The sequence below is a fragment of the Vigna unguiculata genome, chromosome 10 (genome assembly GCF_004118075.2).
Source record: "Vigna unguiculata cultivar IT97K-499-35 chromosome 10, ASM411807v1, whole genome shotgun sequence".
Taxonomy (NCBI): domain Eukaryota; kingdom Viridiplantae; phylum Streptophyta; class Magnoliopsida; order Fabales; family Fabaceae; genus Vigna; species Vigna unguiculata.
Genome location: NC_040288.1, coordinates 1455583 through 1473101, shown reverse-complemented (window position 1 = coordinate 1473101; position 17519 = coordinate 1455583). Strand labels below are relative to the sequence as shown.

At 28.9% G+C, this 17519-nt stretch overlaps 2 protein-coding genes across 5 annotated transcripts; both read right to left on the bottom strand.

Annotated features, from left to right (window-relative positions):
* Positions 1-132: 132 nt before the first annotated feature.
* LOC114166166 (probable serine/threonine-protein kinase cdc7) lies at positions 133-8462 on the bottom strand. Of its 4 annotated transcripts, none has more exons than XM_028050843.1 (16): positions 8080-8462; positions 7927-7988; positions 5328-6224; positions 5179-5239; positions 5024-5086; positions 4656-4719; positions 4463-4556; positions 4041-4124; positions 3850-3939; positions 3724-3751; positions 3057-3569; positions 2911-2972; positions 2448-2557; positions 2284-2371; positions 955-1272; positions 133-397 (listed from the first exon to the last, which is right to left on the bottom strand). In XM_028050843.1, the coding sequence occupies exons 1-15, from the start codon at positions 8390-8392 to the stop codon at positions 1003-1005; spliced, it is 2799 nt and encodes a 932-aa protein (XP_027906644.1). In that variant the 5' UTR covers positions 8393-8462; the 3' UTR covers positions 133-397; positions 955-1002. The 4 variants fall into 4 exon arrangements, with proteins under 4 accessions (XP_027906644.1, XP_027906646.1, XP_027906647.1 ...); XM_028050845.1 differs by having other exon boundaries at positions 133-402; positions 982-1272; XM_028050846.1 differs by having other exon boundaries at positions 134-397; positions 982-1272.
* Positions 8463-11833: 3371 nt separating this feature from the next.
* LOC114165059 (protein mago nashi homolog) lies at positions 11834-14737 on the bottom strand. Its single transcript, XM_028049709.1, has 3 exons — positions 14408-14737; positions 14130-14306; positions 11834-12234 (listed from the first exon to the last, which is right to left on the bottom strand). Exons 1-3 carry the CDS (start codon positions 14624-14626, stop codon positions 12175-12177), a joined length of 456 nt encoding a protein of 151 aa, XP_027905510.1. The 5' UTR covers positions 14627-14737; the 3' UTR covers positions 11834-12174.
* Between the last annotated feature and the right edge of the window lie 2782 nt (positions 14738-17519).

Here is a 17519-nt window from a genome sequence, read left to right as displayed (position 1 = left end):
TTATATATATCAAATACTTTAAAATGCATGTTTTATTTTTCATATTTTTGTACAGTTCGAGGATGTCCAAGGATAGAAATGAAAAAAGTATTTGTAGAGATATAATAAATTATTCTTAAAGTATCATCAATCACATCTTTTATATCAACTAAAATATAGTGAATTCAGGCCAACATCGATGTAGCCTCAACGTGATGAAAGACAACTATAATGCATTCTTATCATTTATAATCGATTACACATGAAAGAAAAATGACTTTAGACCACAGTAAGAGTGTTTATGTTTATACACTCTTTTAATCCATTTCATAGCACACCCATCTCCATTTGATCTCAAAATCTCAATGCATAAGCTAATTATCTCTTCCCTTGCATGTTACTCGCTTCTACAACAATGCTGCACTTTCAAAAGTAAAATGGCACGTAAATATTATAATTTACTGTCAATTTTTTTGTCACAAATATTCTACGTGCTATTTATTAAAAAATATATTTTTTATAACTTTCATAAAATACATTAATAAAATAAATTTATAATTTAATTTAAAAACAAAACAGAATTTTTCCAAATAATTTAAAAACAAACAAATATTTGAATACATTAAATTCATCCTTATTTGAATAAAACCATTCAAATTTATTGAATTTAAATTTTGTTCTTTAGATAAAAAAACTAGACTTAATATAAGATGGAAAAGGTATAAAAAAGACAAGAAAAATAAATAAAGAATCGTCTAAACCTACCGAGGATGACAATACTCAAAATAAGATTAGATGACACTTTACAGTAATAAAAGAATAAATACAAAAAAATGTAGAAGTTCAAATTTGAAGAGCTTACACTACTCTGCACTTGTTTCTTCTGAAATAGGAATAGGAATATATATATATATATACAGCCATTAACAAGTATAGAAAACCTCTTAAAAAAAAGTTAAAGTAACAACTACTTACGCGTTAGTTGTTGCTTCCTAAAAATACCTGCACTTTATGAACCACGTCTCAGATTGCAGCAGAAGCTGCTGCAGCCTCCGATCTGATAGCGCGTTGCATCATCCTTTGCTTTCTCAGAGACTCGTTAAGTGAGTCAAAGAATTGATGTCTTAGAACATCTTCAGCACTAAGTCTATTTCTTGGATTAACTGTTAGACACTTGTCTATCAAATCAAACAACGATTTCGGGATCTGCTCAAGAAATTCTGGTCTCTTTGTGTGAGTTTTGCACCAGGCTTCCAAGTCCAATGGCTGCAAGTATCGCGCATCAAGTAACTCCTGCAAAACAAAGAATATTATTAACTAAGGTGACTAATAGTAATCACAATCATTTTGCTTCATTTACCATAAAATTCCAGTATTTTAGCATATTCATAGTATAAATGTGTATTTTGTTTAACTAGTATACAATGTATTTCTAATTTTACTATCAATATAATTCATTTTATTAATTCTATTACTTATTAAAGTATAATTACAGTAAATAATAATTAGCTGCAATTATTTTGTAATTATTTATAATCTTTAACTAAAAATGTGTAACTATTAGTAAAGGGAATTTCTATTTACAATAATTTACATATTTTTTAATTGTAAATAATTCAATATCAATTTTTCCTTACTCTATCTATTACTAATGTAATTCTTATAAATATAAATCACTTTACTACTTTTATTATTTATAAAAATTAACTATAATGAATAATAATTATACTCAGATATTCTGTAATTATAACGTTATAATAATTCATAAAAATCTTTGTTTTATAATTTTTTATTTTAATAATAATTATTATTATTATTATAATATATAATTCTTAATTATATTTTTTATTTATAATTATGATTAAAAATATATATAAACACTAATTTCAAGTAAGAACTAAAAAATATTAAAACAAGAAAATTTTTTAAAAACATTTTCATCGAAAGGAAATGCAAGTGAAAAACATTTTAATTAATATTTATATGTAAAAAGGAATTAACAACTTTACTGTGTAGTGACCTGAATTCGAAGCTATTAAACTAAGCATAATACGTTGATTAAAGTAACTTTTGGGAAACTATATCTTCAAACATTCACATTTGTTTACTAGTAAACACTGTACAACTTTACTAATGAAGTTTAACCAGTAATCTACCTACGGAGACAAAGATGGTGGTTAAAGAATATTTCATTTATAAAATATATTTTGAGCAAAACTTAATAACAATAATAAACATTTTCATTGACTTAGATTATTTCAGTTTATTATTTTCCCATTATATTAAGGAATAAGAGATCATTACCACAGGAAAAGACACTTCACGGTCATGTAACTTGGCCACTTCCCAAAACTCTTCGCTGCCCCGCAATTTAACAATTTCTTTTATGTTCCTGAAACAAAATTCAGTTAGCAAGAAAAGACTAACAGACAAAATCATAAGAAATGAATTTGGCAGGTGAGTATTACTGTTCCGGGTCGCCAGTGAAAGGAGTCTTCCCTATCACCATATACAGTAGAGTGACGCCAGCTGACCAAATATCAATCTTATATCCCTGATGCTGAGATCTTAACAAAACCTGAAGAAAAGGTAGAACCTTTAATTGAAACTACCGAAAAACAAAGCTTTGCATAGTTAAAAGCAGTAAAATACAATCTCTAGGAAACAAACTTAAATCTCGCATGTATTATTTCGACTTTGGGGTCCTGTTTTCTAATAAACCTAACGCAAATGCTTCGCTTTAAACTTCCTAAGCAATATAAAAGATTATCATTTTTAGTGCTAATTATGTTGCATATTTTCTTTGCTATAAGCAACTAAAAATGGCACTCCCTATGACAGCATACTATCCACATTTCGATCAACATAAAATTGAGCCTCTAATTGGGTGAAAAGATATGCAAGTCAATGGAATTGACAGCACGATCTTACCTCTGGTGCACGGAATCCTTTGGTTCCAACACATGAACCTTCCTTCTTCTGTTTTCCATCTCCTGGAAAACACATCAACAGTTAATGTGCTTGGGGGAGCACTAACAGTCCTCAGAAAGCAAAAAGTTTTGTAATTAGAGCCATACCTTTGCTTCTCAATAATCCCGCACCAACAGTAGATGAATGCAGAGGCATCGGGGTAATATGAAAAATCTTGCCATCTACCCTGCTTGAGGGAGCAGTAACCCTTTTCCTTTGAGAGGAAGGACCTATTATTGAACTGTTGTTTGTACATTTCATAGTATTCACAAAGCTGATAAGCTCCTTTCTTCCGTGGGAAGGTAAAGGTTCCCTGAGCCTCTCTGCAGAAGCAGTCCTAGTGCTAGCATCTCTCGCAGAAGTTATACCCGAGCCGTCTGTTCCTTGTGCTCTATGAAAACTCCCACCAACCATGTCGGGACCACTTTTCTGAGGACCATTAAAAGCCTTTTGTTTCACATGCCTATTAAGTTCAGAATAATTCTTATAATCCGCTAAGGCCCTTTTATTGGATGTTAAAGACTTGCTGCCTCCAAGGTTCTTGCCTCGGACCAAAGGGGCAGAACGAGAAGAAAGAGAAACATTATGAGATGATGCAACCAGGTTGGGTTTTGATTTACCTGAAGAGAAGCACAAATTAATTAACAAAGTAACCAAGAGGCACCAGTCTTTTATTTTATTAAAATTACAAGGTATAATGAGAAAACCAAATATTCAGCCAGCTCTTCTAGTTGTCAAAAGAAAAAGAAACGGATAAGTGAAAAGAAATCTTACTTCCAAAGTTGTTCTTCTGCTTCAAATCCTATAGAAAAAATATTGAAATGCAGAAATCCATCAGTGTCAAGGTTAAAAGAATCACTGTCAATACTCTTGACAGGGAGCGGAAAGAGAAGCACCTACCATGGCAAGGTTGAAATCAATAAGGTAGCCTCTGCTTTGCTTTCGAGAGAAAAGGAAGTTTCCAGGTTTAACGTCTCTGTGAACAACTCCCTACATTTAGAGAGCTCGAATTTCTCAAAACAATTGTACTTATTGTCTTACTGTCCTTTTCAAAGTCACGTGAAATAATGATTGTGCAAAGCGAAAAATACCTCTTTGTGCAAGCAATAAAGGGCCCTGAACAGGCAATAACCGTACCATTGAATCTGGAATAAATCAATTTCCTTTTTCAAAACCTGCAAATTGAGAATGAAAAATTGTCTCCATTAAACATGAATGTAGTAGAGCAGCTTAGAGTATTCGAATGAACCCATTAAACCAAGATGGAAAGAGACACAATGTCTTGCATATCTTTTTCCAAAACCTCAAGAAGTAAAAACTGGTTCCATTGAAGAGGAATTCCAGAAAACGTCAGGATTCTTATGAGCTAATCAATCTAACGTTGGGAGGGGCTAAAAGGGGAATTCATCTCCGGAACTCGATTGATTGATAAGAAAAAATAAAAATGTACGAAATAGAAAACAGATATTTTTATCTGAAGAAAATATAAATTTTACACCGCTTCAGCAATTACCTCAGGTCTCTCGTGCTCAACATGCTCTAAAACAAAGCAGTCGGTGTTGTCATTTTTCAAAGAACCTTCATACCTTATTATGAAGTTTTTACCACTGAAACATGAGAAAGAAATATTAAGACATAACAGAATGCATTGCGGCTTAAATATAAAAAAAAAAAAAGAATATTGTACTCTTGTGTCTTATACTTACCCAAAACGCTCGAGCATATTCCGTTCAGTAGTTACGTGGTTTTTATGAGCATTACTATGAGGACCTGTAAAATCACAAGTATATATTGGACCATCAATATCAATTTATTAAAATCCGTTATGCCAATTATATAGTAAATTAGTACAAGTATAGTAATACCGAAATGACTACATACAAAAGAATAGCTTCCAGTTTCTATTATAAGTGGGAAAATGAAAGCGAGAGGTATGAACTGAATTGAAGAAAATTATGCGTCACTTTCTAGTATTCTGCAAATAAAGGAGATTTCTCCCGTTTTCCTTTTTTGGTTGTAACACTAATAGCACAGGCACATAATTAATATCAAGGATAGGTATCATTTCATTTACATTTTATTGCAACCCGTTTTCCATCCGTAGTTCTTTGCGCACGGTAGACAGTGCCATAACCACCTATATAAAAATAAATAAATAAATAACTCTCAGCAATTTAAATATTTCTTCCATCAAGAAGGAAGTGTAGGAGAAAGAAAGAGTCCAAATACCTGAACCTTCTTCTTCCTCTATTGTAAAAGCTTCAAATGATGGATATGCTTTTTTCTCCACCTGGTTCAAAAGAGTAACCAAAATGAATTAACCTCTTAATCAAATGGTCAAAATGATGCTAAAAGGCACATGCTAAACTACAGCATACCTTAGTAGTAGCGGGAATATTTTCTGCTTTGTTCTCTTTATGATTTTGCTTCCTCGTTGCAAGTTTCTGATCATTTTTAAATTGATCAACATTTTTTGGAACATTATTACATTTACTGCTGGCTGGTGACTCTTTTAGAATTTGTGATTTAGGGTGCAGATCATTCTTCTGTCCCCCCTTTAATGTGCTGGAAGATTTCAGAGGCCGCTTGGGATTTGAAGAGGAATTGGCTCTTTTATAAGTTATTATGTCTCTCTCACCCTCCATTGTTTCCAAATTTATTGCATGGCATGGGTTCTTTTTTTGCAAACCATTAGTCAATTCTTCTCCACAGAGTGCAGCATTGACCATCTGAATGACATCTACCTTGTCTCTATTTGAGCCAGTATCCTTCAACCCCTTCTTTGAACCACTTTGCAGTTCATCATCTTCATCAGGTCTTCCTGGTAGATTTTTACATGCATTACTTTCACCCGTACCACTTTCCACATGATTAATACTATTTAGTTCAGTACAGTCATGCGTAAATGCATCAAAACAATCCATTTTCTTCCCAAATCCAAAACTATTAGCATCAATTCCGTTCTTGAATATTGAGGAATATAACAGAGCACGATCAATACGAAGATTACATGCCATGAATCTGTTTACGTCCGCTAGCTTTGGACCGTTTAAGTCTTTGATAATTGATTTAGAAACCTCTTCGTTAGACATGGTTGGGCTGGCATCATTATTGGCTTGCCTATGTTTAAAATTTGGCATTAGACAACCTGAACATTTTTCATTTTTATCAACACGCAAGGGGAATACAAAATTCCCGCTACCTATGTTCTGTGATTCAAATTTTATTACAGGGAAGTTTCTTTTCATCAGAGCCTCTGCAGCATCAGCAAAACTCTGCACGCAAAAGAAAAATTCCAGAGATTGGCACCAAATTCAGCATTCAGCATGAAATACAACGATTGCCAAATAAAAGACATATATCACTCTATAGAGATGATTAAAGATGCACCTGTTTAAACAACAACTCTTATTAATATGTGATTATTATTAGCTACTTATAGTAACTAATGAGAAAAGGTCTATAATTAGTATAATACTTGTTTTTATTAAAATGAAAAATAGACTTTTCTAATTATTATGATGTTTAATTTTTCAATTGATTTTTTTTTCATAAAAGACGAAAGCCAACCAAACTATGAACTAAGAATTGATATTTACTTCTTAGTTAATATTAATATACTAATTAATAACAAGCATTTATTTCTATAGTTTTATTTTCCACCTGACTCTAATGCATCCTAAATGCAAGAAAATGAGTGTCACTGTCGAATTTCAAAGCCACAGTAGCTAAAGCACAATACCAATGTTTGATTAAAAACACGCCATTGTGATTCACTATGTAGTAAATTACTTTATCATTCAAAGAAAGTGCTACATGCCCGCGATGAGTCCAAAGACAACCAATTTATACCCACAGAAATTGAAATTTACCAATAATACTAATGCTGGATCATCTCAAATAACATTACAATATAAATTAAACCTAATTTGACTAAAAAATGTTGGCATTTTTTATTTATTTTCAAGTTGAAACAATTTTATGTAGCTATAATGTATAATTAAAAAAATACTGAGTTCTCTTATTCCCATTTTTTATAAATAAAACACCTAAGCATAAATTACATTACTTCAAAATAAATTTTAACCAAAAATCAACATTGCAAATTATCACCTAAACACAATAATAATCATCACCACCAAAACGGTTCTATTTCTATTTTATTCTCCTGACTATATTATAATAGTCCAAAATGCAAGAAAATGAAATCAAGCTATTGTCATGTCACACATTATAAAAACAAACAGCAGTCAAACCCAAATTACCATTCCAAGTGCGTACGACCATCTACAAGCAGGCAGAAACATCACTGCCTTTAGATTCGTATAAGAACCTTTCAGTTCTCATTGAAATACAATCTAACGTGATTTTTTAGTTAAAGTGCCCATACGTGATTATATATTCGCGTTGGATCTAATCTCGGTTATGATTTGAGTAATGGTTTAAGCAGTTTTTACATTGATACAAATATATATACTAAAACTTTTAAAATAAGAATAAAAACATTAACAATAATTTATGTCAATCAAACAACAATACTAAATGTTTTTATCAAACAAGAATCTATTATACAAAGGCAAACACAGTAATCATTGACTCCCAACCTAAATGGTTGTATCCCTACTTTTTTCAACTAATTATTATGTCTCCTAAATGCAAGATAATGAAACCCAAGCATGATCAAGCTACTCTCATATATCACAGGCACAGAACAGTCAAAAAGTAACAGTGTCAGAAGTGCAAATAACAGTCAACAAGCAGCAACAAAAGTCAGTGTATTTAGATTAACATGGAATTATCAAATTTGTCATTGCAAAGCAATCTATGGTATTTGTTAATTCTTTATCTTAATGTTCACCAAATTGGATGCAATACTGATTTGTGAATAAAATGAACATAATTCAAACCACTTCAAAATTAGTTTCAACCAAAGCCATTACTCAGACACAAAATAAGATAAGAATGAGAATGGAATACCTGGAAAGACATTTCTCGAATTCCATTTCGAATCGCTAACCTTTTGTGTTCTACTCCATTTGCTGTGGCCAAAATTTTCAATTAAATCAAACCATTCGTATAAATTAAACACTAAATCAGAATCCTAATTGAAAAACATTCAGAGAAAATCACCTTCAGACGAGTCCAATAGTAACTTGCGTTTCCTGAGACGGTGCGTCTGGGGTTCAGGTGAGAGACGAAGAGAGAAGAAGTTTCCAAGTGCAAAAACCGTACTAACAGAGGGCGTGACGAGTCCGTTGTCTGTGACAGATAGTGGTGAACCAGGGAGAGAACTGATGTAGCAGACAAATTCTGGCGAGGCGGCGAATAATCGGCACTCTGCGGCGAGGCGTGAAGGATATACTGCGTGGCCAATTCGGAGAAGGAGTGCAAAGAGATGCCATGATTTTTCTTCGAGATCAAGTTCGAATTCGAACTCAGCCATGGATCCAGATTCGGATCTTGTGTTTGCGATGCAATGTGGTGCAACAAGGTTTGGTTTGGAGGGAGAGAGAGGCGGGAACTGAAGTAAAGAAAAGAGTGGTTTGGAATTTTTGATTGGGGTTTTGTGTTTGGGCCAATTTTCCCGCTTCTTTTTGGGCGATAATCTTGTGTAGACTATAAGAAATGAGACACACCTGTAACCCCAAATCTTAACCGTTAGATAAGTTAGATGTTTTTACAAACTAAGACTGGTCTTCGTTACACATTATAATAAATTATGGTAATAGGTTATAAGTTTTAAATTTGAGTTATATACAAATTTTTATTGAGATTATACTGCTACAGTATAAAATTTAAGATCTAAAATTTTAGACAAAAACTAAATTATAAAAATTTTAAAATTAATTATTCTTTTAAAAGTAACTTTTCTAAAATAAGTTCAAAAAAATATTAAAACATGATTTTACAACTCTTACATTACAATAAAAAATATAATCGGATTTTGATACAATACTAAGTCAAAAAGTTATATTACATAAACATTTAAATAAATATAAGAATTTAAGGATAATTTAGGTTTGTATAAATTAATTGAATATTTTACTACCAAATTAGATTTCAAATTCGTTCAGAATAAACTAATTACCTTTTACTTTAAAACATATTTAGGTTGGTATTATTATTTTTTATTTCACACATATTTTAATAAAATTTCGTGTAATTTGAGTTTTTCATTATTTATTTATTATTAAATTGTAACTATTTAAAAGTGTGTTGATTAAGAGAATAATGGTTAATTTAACAGTAACATGTAAAATTGTAACCAAAATAGTTAAAGTAATAAAAATATTTAAATTTATAATAATTAGATAATTATGTAATCGTCTTATGTGTAAAAATAATAAAAAATTACTTAATCAAGTTTTATGTCTAAAATACATAATATATAATTATATACATTTCAAATATTTATTAATATCTTAAATAATAATTTCCATTTTTAATAATAAATTAATTATAATTAATAAGAAATTTAAAAAAATTAACAAAAAAAGTATGAAAATTAAAACTAAATATGACTATGTTCATAAAAACTTAAAAAAGGAGTTTTACTTATGTTTTATGTTTTATTTTTTAAACTTTATAAAATTGCATCAAATTAAGAATAACTGTCATAGGATCACTATTTAAAAATTTAATAAAGTATTTGATGCAATCATTTATGGTATATAATATATATATATATATATATATATATATATATATATATATATCAACGTATCTTTTAAATATGCGTGATATTATGTTAGTAGGCGATGATAATGTAATGTTATTAAGTTAATATATAAAATTAAATTAAATTTATTAAAAGTAAAGTGAAATATATCAGAAAATATGACAGAATAACTGTTGATAAATAGAGAAAAAGATATGAGCATAAATAGACGGTTTTATAGATAAGTTTATAAAAATAACGATCAATTTTCAAAAATTTAATAAATAATTATATTTTAAAGGGTAAAATTGGTATTTTGAAATATGAACACAAAAGAAAGAACATACACACAGGTGCGACACACAGAATTAAGGGTGATATTATATTAGTAGGTGATGATAACGTAATATTATTAAGTTAATATATAAAATTAAATTAAATTTTTAAAACTAAAGTGAAAAGTATCAAAAAAATAAAAGAATAACTGTTGATAAATAAAGAAAGAGAGGAGAAGCAAAGATAGACAGTTTTATAAAAAACTTGTAAAAATAATTGTCAATTTTTAAAAATTTAATAAATAATTATATATTGTTATAAATATAAATTGGTATTTTGAAATGTGGACACAAAAGATGGAAATTTATATATGGTTATAGATATAAAATAAATTTATATTTATTAAAAATAAAGTGAAATGAATAGAAAAATTATTGTTGATGAATAAAAAAAAAGAAAAAGAGATAAACAGTTTTATAGAAAATAGGTGAAAATAATCTTTAATTTTAAAAAATTTAATAAATTATTATATTTATAGAATTGATATTATGAAATGTGAACACAAAAAAGAGAATCTCTTTATTTATATATATATATATATATATATATATATATATATATATATATAAAAACTGTAAACCAGTGAATTAAAAAGTATTAGATGAGTCAATTTAATTTAATAATTAAACAATTATTCTGATGGAAATCTATATAAGAATGTACAAGTGATTTTAAAATATTAAATTTTTTAATTTGTAAAATGTTTACTGTTGATTTGCAAATCAACATTTTATAATATTTAATATCCATCGAAAATGTTTAAACTAATTAACTAAATTATGGAATGTTAAGATATGATATTTTTTCAAATAATTAAATAAGAAAAAATTCAATATTAATTTAATAATTTTTTATCACACAACTTAAAGTAATATATATATATATATATATATATATATATATATATATATATATATATATATGACTTTACAAATGGAACAACAACAAAAATAGGAGAATTATGTGCAATAAAATATTTAAACATTCCTTTTGCTTTTATAAAACTCGTTTCTTCTATTAATTATTGTTATGTTTATACAGCTGATGTTTTGTTACTTTTAAAGCTTTTTTTCTTGTAATCGATAATTTCTTTATTTTACGTGTGAATGTTTTAATCGTGTATAATTGTTTCAATCTTTGATCAATAAAATTTTAAATTTTAATTCAATTTAGTCTTCAAATTAAAATTATAAATATATATATATATAATCATTTTAATCAAATTTAATTAAATTTATTTTATTTAACATTTCAAATATATTTTATGATAACATCTAAATTATTTATACATTTTCACTTCAGTATTAACTATAACTATGAACACATTTAAAACATCAAATACTTTGATGAAAATTACTAAATCCAAGTTTTTTCTAAAATTATAAAACTAAATTAAGTCAAAATTTTAAATATGGAACAAAGATAACTTTATTAACTTAGTTTTATTTTCCTTTATTTGTATCTTATGTAAAAAAATATCGTAATTATTTAGAAGAAAAAGAATACATGCTATAAATAGACTTAATTTCTAATTTGATTGAAATTTTCTAAAAGATTTTCAATTTTATTTTCAATTTAGTCCCCTAGTTTTTTATAAACATTATCTAAAACATTAAATCTAGTCATCTCCATTAATTTGGATAATCGCATAATTTTTTATTGTGCGGAGGTAGAACGGTGTAATAGAAATGTGGCAAAATGTTCAAGTGTTGATAAGAGAAAGGTAGGTGACAAGTATGTTGTTTTGAGAAATTTGAAAGTTGCTCTAAGTTGTTTCCATTTCTGGTTTGTTTGTGCGTGAGTTATGACTAGGTTTCCTTCATCTTCGTATTGTTCATGTGATGCATCGGCATATTGACCCAAAACTAAATAAACTGTGTACATAAAATATTTTTCCATCTCAAAGAAATCCTCATAAAAGTAGTAGCATAATCCTCATAAAAGTAGTAGCATGTTCGCATCTCATGCTCACAAACAGTAATTCCAGAATATAACATTTGGGATGATTCAACTCTGAAAGCAAGGCAATGAAAGAATAATAACTTAGTCATGCATAAAATCCGATCCAATCCAATCAACATTTTAGTACAAGGACTACACCCTCGAATCCAAAATTCCATTCCATGTGAATATAGAACCAAATCATACTCACGATAATAAAGTCACTCTATCAGATGTTGAACTCCATTAACAAGGTTCCAAGAGGAAGAAAGCATGACACTGAAAGCACCTTAGATAGGTTTGATCTTGAAGTGAAGTGAAATGAGAGAGAAGACAAAGCACTTCAAATCCTGTAAACAGTAATTATAAAAAACAGAACCAAAAAAAAGGCATTAGTTGACAAAATATGGCATTCACATGTGCTAATAATCACAGCTCTACCCTTCCTAAGACTTGGTGAAATATAATCAGGAAAAGGGATTTCCAAAATCAGTTAAAATAACATTGGAGTTTTGAAAATGAGATTCTTACATTATTGGCATTAAGGCCAAAAGAATTTCAGCTTCATAACTAGAAAGTTCTTTTCTAACTCAATGCTGACCATTTAATACAACAAATTACATAACCATAAGCCAGCTTTTTTTTCATTTAACCTAAAACCACTTGAAGTAAGTTCACAACACCAAAGAAGAGTCCTTCATTTGACTTCAACTGGACACATCATAAAACTGGCCAATTCCAAGTTCAAGCTATGACCAAGAACAGCATTTCAGAATTATTCATGATGATATATTTCCTCACTAAAAAATAAATAAATAAATAACAGCAATTACTCAGGATAATTTAGAAAGCATTCTGGATGGATGTAACTAAGAACAGGACCATCAAGAGTAACTGATGCTCTGATATTATCACCCTTAATTATTTGAAGCGACGAAGTATTGTCATAGAAGACATAAGTTTTGGGCAATGTAATTTACAGTGCTTAAGGTATGAATCATGTGAACTAGAGAGCACATTCAGGCTTCCATAGACAGGACAAGAGTGAAACTGAGTCATATAAACTTTTGTTACTCATTCTAATGTACAGGGTTTAGGTCATGTTCCAACATCATCAGGTTCCGGTATTTTGTTACACTTACTGATGAATTATACAATTTCTAAGTCATTGGGATGCAATAATCCCAACAAACTTCAGCGTATTTCCTTTCCTTCCAAGTTTGACAAAGACACTATTAACTTTAACACTAAACATACAACATTCTCAGTAGCATGTCTGGCCAATATCTAAGTCCTATTGCCGACATGTTTATTGTGTGAAATGAGCATTGAACTCTTACAAGAAAAAAATAATAATGAAAATTCCTAAAATCTATAATAACCATTTTATTGGAGTTAACTAGGTAGATTATATTCATGTATTTCAAGAAAAGAAAATCACATATCCAATATTATAGAAGAATAAGTCAACCAAAGAAACAATAAACCATTGTGCAATCACTCCTATAAGATTGTTCAAACACTCTAATATAGTATTTCCATGTATTACTTTATTATACTTGTTCCAGGCCAAATAAGGGTCTTCTATCAGATGTAGTTTCCATGACCTATCAGAAGTCTCCAATCCATAGTTTTAACCCTGATTGCTATTGAGAATTTTACTTGTAACTGTGTATCTTGTACACAAATGAGTAATCTTATTTATAATGAAAAGGAGGTATGGTAAAAATAAACAAAATAATAACTAATAATAGGAAATATTTGCCAAGATGTTTCCTTATTTGCATTAATCAAGTCATACTCCTCTATTTAATGTAATAAAATCATATATTCAACAACTGCCTAGTTCTTTAGATCCTTAACTAAGATACACCTATTTGTTTTTCTCATCAATCACCCCCAATGACCATTTCACCCCACAACAAATAGAGCATCACGGTTATTTGCATATTTAATTTGGGTTTAACGTGCTATCATCAACTAACTGTTTCACCCTCGTAGTTCACCTTATCAAGTCGTGAATACAAGTATGAACTAAGAAAAAGAAAGCCTGGAAATTTCAGTATTCATGCTTCTTCACTGAAAAGGTAAACCAAATACCAAGGCTTCTTGCCATTTGTGTGAGAAAATTGCGAGAACATATTTCCATATCTTTCCATGGCCGACAAATTATTATTCATCAAATTGAGCATGCACAATTCAAACCGTTACATAAATCAATCAAAACTCAAAACCACAATTTCACCTGAACAAGGTAGTAAAAGATACGAAGTCCTTCCGGGTCAGCGCTGCTCTGAACATCCACCAAAGATCCAATTTTCGAGGTGGTGAACGATATGTGCTCATTCCCCATAACAATCTCCAGCTCCTGCCGCCCCACCCGGTCCGGTTCCGGCCAGTTGTTATCATCTTCCCTCATAATCTATCCATCAAACAAATACGCAAATTAACTAAACGACGACGAATTCACAAAAACGACGACAAGGGGTTAACTTAGTTGATGAGTCCGTAAATTAGGGTTACCTCGCTTTCGGCGATGATGCGACGGCACTCGCGGAGAACGGCGGGAGTGAGGTAAACCTCCTTCCGGATGATGGTGTCGTTTTTGTAGTTGGAGTTGTTGGCGTAGCGGAGCTTCCCGTCGGGGCGAAACTCGAACTCCAAGAACTCGTGACCGAACTTCCCCTTGTGACCGACGTAGTAACGGAGGTAGAATTCGTTGTTCTCCTCTTCGCTCCCCATTGGAACCACCGCGAATCGAAGTTTCGTGGAGAATTGTGTGTGTGAGAAGCTTCGGAGGGTTTTGTGAAAAGAAGAGATGAACAAGAAGGAGGAACTGCAGAAGGGTTTTTTAAATGAAATTCAATATTTGTCACGTTTTTAAGTTTTTCAATTTTTCAGTTTCTTTGATTTCATTTAAAACGTAAAAGAAAAAATATATTATTGAGTTAAAAGGATTTTTTTATTAGTTTATAGAATTTTAAAGACTAAAATATATTATACTTTACAAATGAATGAAATTCAAGTTTAAACACTAAAATGCATATTTACCTTCTTCTAAAATTGTATTATAATTTTATAAACAAAAAATAATAATTAACGTTTGTTTTCTATGTTTTATTAATTATTTTTATAAATACTACCAACTTTATTTGTCTATACCTATAATTTATATATATATATATATATATATATATATATATATATATATATATATATAAAGAGGACATTTCTTTTCTTTATACCCAATTTTTATTCTTATCTTGTATTTTATAATATTATTGTTAACTGATTTTTTTGAAAAATATAATTGTTAACTATATTTTGGAAGTAATCATTATTTTAAATATTTTTGTATAAAACTATGATAGGTCTTTTGTGTATTACATTTGTAGCTTACTAGCCTGTTATCCGTAGTCTTTTATTGTTTTTTTAAATATAATAATTATTATATTTGTCTAAATAAATTTAAAAAATATATATTTAACTATTAAAATTATATAAATATATAAGTGTGTATTATTTAACTATTATAACATATATTTTTTATATAATATATATTTAACTATTATAATTATATATAAAATTGTTATTATATATAATATATATTTAATTGTTATAATTATGTATATTATTTATTTATATGATAATAATATCACAATATATTAATATTTTGGGATGATTATTTATCATCTATTTTAGAAATGTATTAATTTTTTTAGACGCTTAAAGGCCTTAGACGCTTAAAGGCTAACCTTGTGTGTGGTAGGGTGAAACCCATTGACAATGGCTTTGCAGAGCAGTAGAGGCCACCACAAGTGCAAGCTTCCAGTGAATCCGATCCTAGTATATGTATTCGGATAATTGAGTCATAATGTCTTGCTTATTTGCTATAATGTGATTCTTGTACCTACTGTGTTGTATGTTTGGACTGTTTCTAAATATTTCTCTGCGATAACATGCACAATTTAATTCACTCTAGCTTACCCTGTTATTTCTTTTGTGTGTGTGTCCTTGTTTTGATTTCTCTTTTGCGATGATCACCATATGGTGGGAGCAGATGGAAATACTTCTAGAGGTAGGCCTGATGGTGGTAGCGGTGCAGCTGAGCTCGTTGATGTGGCCCTCGAAAGATAATTCCATGGCCCTAGTGCCTTTGTAATTACTTGCTCTAGGAGCTTTTCTTTTACATAACTGTGAACCTTGTTGATTCTGTTTTGGCTATGGCATGGTTGTATGCCTAGAACCCCTTTCAAGTACTCCTGTGAATGACTGTAAAAGTGTATTCCCTAACTATGATTTTTCATCAGTTTGCTTTGCTCTTTATTATTATAAATATGAGATGTTTTATTTAATAGATTAATCTATTTAAATGAGATGTCACATATAATAATCTATATCTATTCTATAACAATAAAGGGGAGTCCTCTTTTTGTGTCCACAATTCATAATACCCGTTTTACTCTTAGTTATTTTAAAAATTAATTATTTTATTAATTTATTTTTAATCATTTTTCTACAAATCTCTTTTGTCTTAAATCATCATTTAAATTTTCTTTTTACATATCTTATTTTTTTATAATTTTATATTTAACAACTATTTTAAAAATTATATATTTGTTATTGATCTTAACTTTCTAACAATAGAGGGAATTCCTCTTTTTGTATCCAGATTTCATAATACCCGTTTTACCCTTAGTTATTTTAAAAATTAATTATTTTATAAATAATTTACTTTTAATCATTTTTCTACAAATTTTTTTTGTCTTTAAATCATTTAAATTTTTTTTTTACATATCTTATTTTTTCATAATTTTATATTTAATAACTATTTTAAAAATTATATATTTATTATTGATCTTAATTTTCTTGAAAATTAAAAAATGTGAATACAGATGTTATGCTTGCTGGTATATATAAAGAGAATACTTTTTCTATTTTCATAGTCTACATTTAAGAAGGTAAGTGAAGTTTGTAGTGAGTGGTATTTTCATGGATCAATAAAGGTAATTTAAATATTGTAGTCAATTGAATAGTAGAGTATATGCAAAATGACAGAAAAGCTAATAAAGTGCTCATGTGGCACAATTTTAAACTGGGGTAGATTAGTAGTTTTGCTAGAAATTGTTTACTATAACCGGTAAAGGAATTTTAATTTTTAAATAAAAAGCTGAGTGGTGTGTTTAAGATCATGACATGTGGCTTGTTTTTGTTATTTGTGTTTCTCAATTGTATTGTTTATAGATACTATTAACATTAAGATACTTCTTAGTAATTTTTTTGTTCTTATTGTTCTTACATAATATATAGATATTTTTTTGGTGTATACAATTTTTATTTCCATTTTATCTTTTATGATATAATTATGAATTGATTTTTAAAAAAATATAAATGTTAACTTATTCTTAAACATTATTTTCAAACAAAAAATCTTAATAATTAATAAACCAATTTATCTCTTAACAAATCTTTTAAACAAAATGAAAATTTAAATTAATAAATCATTTGATCTCTTATCATAATCTTTAAATATCTAATTAACTTTATTTAATTATTTTAATTTCTTTAATAGTGTGATTGGATGAAATATTTTAAGAGAACAATTCATTTATTTGGAGAATTTGAAATTTTTGGA

Coding starts and splice junctions, on each gene's coding strand:
- LOC114165059 (XM_028049709.1), bottom strand. CDS start 14,626: ATGGGGAGCGAAGAGGAGAACAACGAATTCTACCTCCGTTACTACGTC. Junction 14,307..14,407: donor GCATCATCGCCGAAAGCGAG/GTAACCCTAATT, acceptor TTTGATGGATAG/ATTATGAGGGAAGATGATAA. Junction 12,235..14,129: donor TCTTTTACTACCTTGTTCAG/GTGAAATTGTGG, acceptor TACTGTTTACAG/GATTTGAAGTGCTTTGTCTT.
- LOC114166166 (XM_028050843.1), bottom strand. CDS start 8,392: ATGGCTGAGTTCGAATTCGAACTTGATCTCGAAGAAAAATCATGGCAT. Junction 4,125..4,462: donor TTGAGCACGAGAGACCTGAG/GTAATTGCTGAA, acceptor CTCAATTTGCAG/GTTTTGAAAAAGGAAATTGA. Junction 1,273..2,283: donor GTGAAGTGTCTTTTCCTGTG/GTAATGATCTCT, acceptor TTTGTTTTGCAG/GAGTTACTTGATGCGCGATA.